The sequence below is a fragment of the Pelodiscus sinensis genome, chromosome 27, assembly GCF_052426305.1.
Source record: "Pelodiscus sinensis isolate ZL-2025 chromosome 27, ASM5242630v1, whole genome shotgun sequence".
Taxonomy (NCBI): Eukaryota; Metazoa; Chordata; order Testudines; family Trionychidae; genus Pelodiscus; species Pelodiscus sinensis.
The window spans coordinates 15101828-15107827 of NC_143078.1; the positions used below are offsets into that span (position 1 = coordinate 15101828).

At 43.3% G+C, this 6000-nt stretch overlaps 1 protein-coding gene across 1 annotated transcript in view; it reads left to right on the forward strand.

Moving 5' to 3' along the window:
• Positions 1 to 1451, forward strand: part of LOC102460658 (cryptochrome-1) — a 31663-nt gene extending 30212 nt beyond the window's left edge. The window contains exon 11 of the mRNA XM_075909948.2: positions 854 to 1451. Within this exon, the coding sequence (XP_075766063.2) occupies positions 854 to 951 (98 nt within the window). The 3' untranslated portion in view covers positions 952 to 1451. The remainder of the gene's footprint in view (positions 1 to 853) is intronic.
• The last annotated feature ends 4549 nt before the right edge of the window (positions 1452 to 6000 follow it).

The following is a 6000-nucleotide window of genomic DNA, read 5'->3' on the forward strand; positions in this document are numbered from 1 at the left end:
CTCCTTTGAAACGGAGCTCGCTTGATTGACATCATTTGAGGATCTGATGTAAAATATTGTATGGGAAATGCACTTGATGTAAGTAAATGTGGTGCTCATGCTCTGAATGAGATACTAGATAAAGAAATCTCAACCACAAAAAGTATCTGGGAAACTACTCGGGGTACTCCTTTTAGTAGAGTTGTATATGAGCATGGGAGTCTGCTTGGTCAAATTGATATATAGGATCAGGGACTTTAAAGCACAATATTTGCTCAACTTTTTGAGATTTGATTGAAAAATCAGGACTCAAGAAAGAAATATATGTCAAAGGGAATCAAATGTTGAAGATCTTACACAGCACATCTGAGACTGCACCTAGTTTGGAGGTGCACAAAGCTGTAAGACAGCTGGTGAAATATAAACAACGAATGAATAATTGGAACAGAGACATAAAAGTTCCTAAAAGCTGGCTCCTCATGCGTACCAGCTCCTGCCTACGTCCCCCCATCCCCGTCCCCCCCTCCCTCACACTGCTGCTTCTGATCAGAGACAGACGCACAGGGTGTAGAGGGACAGGCAGCTCCCAAGGAGCCAATGCTAGCAAGGAGCCTGCTTAAAAGCCAGGTCCCCGCGAGCACAGGCTCCCACTTCGCCCCTCAGTATCCATCCACAGAAGGGTGATGGGCCAAATTGCTGTGTCCCTCTTAGCTACTCGAAATGTTGGGAGTTGTGGGGAAGTGACTTGGCCAAGGTCCACTAGCAAGTCAGTGGCAGAGCTGGAAATAAAACCTAGATCTCCTGAGTTCCCGTCCATTTCTCTACCCACAAAACTGCAGTGGTTTTATGCTTTTCCTTTTCTCCCCCTCCCTAGATGACATGGATGATCCAATGGAAATGGGACTAAAACATGAACTCTCTGAAGAAAATCCAAAGAAAGGTAAACGTGCCAGGAACAGAGAACAGACATAGGTTCTTAAGGAATTACCAAGATCTGTAGAATGGCAAAAAGAAGATTCAGACTCTTGTTGGAGAAATCATGTAAACAGTTACTGTTTGTGCTGGACAAATGATTTGTACTACCTTGGAGTGCACTTGAGAAATTGGAGTGCGCACCAGCGGGTTCTACACTGACCAATTAACGTGTGCTTAAAAAAATCACAGCCCCAGAGTCCTCGTTACTGCTCTGTGTAGACAAACCCTAAAACTGCACTTGGTTGTATGTGCCAAAGCTACCTGTGGCCTCGCAGTCCTCAGTTCAGCAATGTGTACTAATGTGCATGTGGAAACGTTAAGCATCTGTGCAGTCCCATTGGTTTCAATATGACTGTTTATGCACTTAAAGTTAGGCATGTGCTTTGTGAAACTGGGACTGCAGCACAGTTTTCTATAGCAGCAGTAAGCTCCTGCAAAAATATAGGGCAGTGATTTTTTTTTAAATGTAATGCAAGTAAAAAGTCACTTTAAGTTGACATATTACGTTTGTGCAATTTCAAAGAAAAGTCGAGTAGCCCACTGGTGTAGGGTTTTATTTGGGGAGGGGGCTGGTGGTTTGTTTTTAACTAGATTTTTGCTGTTTTTGAAGTTTATGACTTATGCAAAGATGAGTCCACAAAGCAATTTGCAATGCATGGTGTCTGCCTGTGTCTTTGGAACAGCTCGTTGAAGGACTGGTGGGAAGGGCAACTCCAGTAGTAATCTGCCATCTCCAGGTTCCTTCATCTCAAAGAGGCCATGAATTTAGTATGGAAATGGCACAATCATGATAATCAATGGGCCTATGGAAAGAGGCCAGATATTTCTGGTGATAATACTGGATCATCCAATACTGGATCATCCAATGGCTCATGACAAGGCATTGCTGGCACATCTGTAGGACTTGGCAGGATGGAATAAAGTCACAGAGCTCCACAGACCAGAAGGGGATCAGTCCTGTCTCCTCTGCTGTTCAAAGCCTACAGGAAGCTGCTGGGAGAGATGGAATGTGGATGACAATCAGTCCTACAGCTCTTCGTCAGACACAGTGGTTGCCAGGGGACCTACATAAAGGCGAGTTCTCTGAAGCTCAGGAGGGAGAAGATGAAGGTGTTGCTCATTAGCAAGGGAAAGTATTTTTTAGAGAAAGCACTGGTGCAATTTGTTACTGCTTCATCTGCTCCGATGAGGTCGACACTCACAGTTTTGGGAATTAACTCGGCTCCTCACTGCTCCTAGCCATACACACTGCAGTAGTGTCCAGGACACCTTTACCAGCTGCGAGTGGACACAGGGAATATGGATCTTACCTAGTTTCATTCAACATGTCGGTCATTACTCACAAGCCTAAAACCTCACTGTCTAAAAGAGTGACCATCTCTGACCTACATTCATGAAGAGCACTGTAACGAGTGTCTAGCTCAGGGATGGCCAACCAGTTAGAGACGAAGAGCCAGAATAGCTGGGGATAGAGTGTGAAGAGCTACATATTATATATGTATTTTTATATATTTTTATATAGATAGATATGGTACACAAAATATAATGATAAAAATAACATTACAGTACATTTTGGATAAAACCAATAAAAAAGTCTCTAGTCACTTAAAAAATTCACGGCCAGTCCATAGGTCTTCAGAGAACTTGACAAGGAACAAACATAAAATAAAAAAAAAAACACTAAACAGTAATAGTCTCACAATAAAAAAAAAAGCATACCTACCATGTATTTTAAATTTAACACTACTGCCCTATTATGTCCTGTTTTTTAAATTAAACTTGACTGAGAAGTAAATTAGCACAATCTGAAGTGCCTGTTTCACTCCAGCTTGTTGATCTCTGGTATGGTTTCCTCGTTTTTTTTTTACTTATGAAAATTATGGCTTTTTTATAGTTCTAAAAATTCAGGTCTGTCCCAGACTGCAAATACGAGAGGTTCAAAAACAATAAGGGAGAGACTCATATCTCAGAATAATTGCTTCGGTCTGCCAAACAGTAGCCTTTGAATTTTCTTTAAAGAAACACAGTGTAAACCAGGTACATGCTGATTCTTTTTTTGCCCTGGAATTTAAATATGATACCTGTGTTGGCTGCCTTTTTCAGCATCCATGAAGACTTTGGCTACGTCTACACTGGCCCCTTTTCCGAAAGGGGCATGCTAATTTTCAACTTCAGAATAGGGAAATCCGCGGGGGATTTAAATATCCCCCGCGGGATTTAAATAAAGATGTCCGCCGCTTTTTTCCGGCTTGGGGAAAAGCCGGAAAAAAGCGTCTAGACTGGCCCTATCCTCCGGAATAAAGCCCTTTTCCGGAGGATCTCTTATTCCTACTTCAAAGTAGGAATATCCCCCGCGGATTTCCCTATTCTGAAGTTGAAAATTAGCATGCCCCTTTCGGAAAAGGGGCCAGTGTAGACGTAGCCTGTGAGTTTAAGGTGCTTCATCCCTCCCCGCTCTAACCCAATGCCTGGGTCCCGGAGCCGCTGCCACCGCCACGCACTTCTCCCCCCAGGCACTGGGGTGCTTGTGCAGAGTGGCTGGCCATGAGCAGTCTGGGCGCGTGGCTCAGAACCAGCAAGAGCCGCATTTCTTTAAGCAAAGTGCTGTATGTGGCTCAAGAGCCATGGGTTGGCCACCCCTGGTCTAGGTGATACTTGGGATAGCGAGAGGCAGGATGTTTAGAGTAGAAGTTCAGTATCTCTTGCATTCATTACCACCTGACATGTATTGTTATGCTAATGGGTGCTGATTTCATACATATTAAGTCATTGACGTAGAGGTACCTAGGATGAAGCTCTCCATAGAAAGACTAAAAATCAATCATCAAATCAGTGCACCAAAGCCCCCAGTAAGGGGAATCTGTGGATTAAAACACTCTCTTGTGAGCAGTTTAACACTTTCTGAAGTCCTTTTGTATTGTAAAGCAGTTGCTCAAAAAGAGAGTTGATGCCCGCACTACTAGGTAGTGATGAGTGAGCAGATTTAGGCCTGGGGGTTTCCCAGGTAACGTCCAGCAGCTGAAGCAGGAGTGAGGAACAATGTCTTGAGCAGAAAGATTTCAAGAGAATGGAGACTCAAGGGCTGGGTCTACACTGGCGCGATCTTGCGCCAAAGTGGCTGCTCAGGCAGCAAGTTTTTGCGCAAGTCTACACTGGCCACGTGTTCTTGCGCAAGTAAACTGACGTTCTAATGTATAAAATCAGGGCTTCTTGCACATGAACTATGATGCTCCTGCTCAGGAATAAAGCCCTCTTGTGCAACTGTTCTTGCGCAAGAGGCCAGTGTAGACAGGCAACATGAATTTCTTGTGCAAGAAAGCCCTATGGTTAAAATGGCCATCGGAGCTTTCTTGCGCAAGAGAGCGTCTACACTGGCCTGCATGCTCTTGCGCAAAAGCACATGCCAGTGTAGACGCTCTCTTTTGGAAGAGTTTTTGCACAAGAACTTTTCCGCAAGAAGCTGCCAGTATAGACGTAGCCAAGATGTTTGCTTTCTAATCACAAAGCCAATGCTTCTTTAGGTGAAGTTTCTGCAGCAGAGTCACCCTTGTACAGTTTGTCACCATCTGTTCAAGGGAATAGAACTTGGATACATTTTGTAAATAAATGAATTGGATTAGGAAAATCCCTAAATCCATATCACTGATTTCTCCTCCAGTGGGAACCTGATCTAAAAGACCCGAAAATCTGCTACTGCTCAGCAAAAGGCCAGCAATAATTAAATATAAACTTGGCTGCACATCCCGCTGTGCAGGCTTTCCAGTGGTTAGGAGCTATGATAACCTGAGCACATCGCCAACTGATCAGACTTTCTGTATTCTCTAGAGTGGGATGTTTGACTGTTATATTTCTGCCATGGAAAGGGCACTCAGTTACCAAAGTGGTGAGCACTTTATAAATACAAAATAATCCACCATATGATTTAATGTCATGTTTATTTTGTATACAAAAAAAGCCAACCTCGTGCTTCTAGGCTGAATAACATTTACTATAGTCTTCTATTTTTAATGATGCAGCTTATCTTTGGGGAGGTTTGTGGTTACATTGTGCCCAAAGTTGCTTATATTGGACACTTGCTGTCTCATTTTATTCTGTGGTTCTTGCACCATACAAATGAAGAGCCAACATGAGGCTTTCACCCTTAAATTCTAAGTGATATCATGTAATAAAGGGTCAGCCAGGAATGCAAATAAGAGACTATAGTGACTCAACTTTGGCTGACCATAGGGCTGGAACCTGGGCCCTTCCCAGATAAAAGCACAAGCATCACTACTAAATTCACTAGATGTAAACAGTAGCAGAATCATAAATCTCTATCGGTGGACCAGGACCTGGAGCAGAGGCAGTTTCTTTCCTAGGGTGAATTACAAGTTTCCTCATCCTGAGCATGTGGGGTTTACTGGAATTGAAGCCCCATATTTGGCAACATTTTTGTAACTAACCATGCTTGGATTGAGCATCAAGGTTTAAACCCAATGGCCTTCAATCGTAGCAATTTCAACTGCCTTAGGCCAGGTCTATACTAGACCCGGGAGGTCGGCTTAAGGTACGTAACTCCAGCTATGTAAATAACGTAGCTAGAGTCAAAATACCTGGTGCCATCTTCATAGTGGGAGGTTGATAGGAGCAAATGCTCCTATCAGCTACCCTTACTCCTCTTGAACTGCAGAGTACTGGCACTGGCCAGGGGTACTCTTAGCATTCAACTTAGCAGGTCTTTTCTAGACCCACTAATTCGAACGCCAGAAGATCAATTTCCAGTGTGGCAAGTGGGAGACGTGGCCTAAGTCATTTTGAGAATAGGACTTAGGAGTCTAGTCACTTAGCCGTTTTGAACATTTTATCTGTACTCCGTTAGCTGGACACAACAGCAGATTTGTAACTGTGTTATGTGGACCAGCCACTAAAGGGAGACAAAGGACCGCAAATTCTAATTTGGGTTACAGAACCATGCTCTTTTTTATTTATTTTTTTTTCACTATGTAATAGATTTTGTGGCTGTGAACCATACAGCTGAGATTGGAGCTTTTGTCCAGTTACAAACTT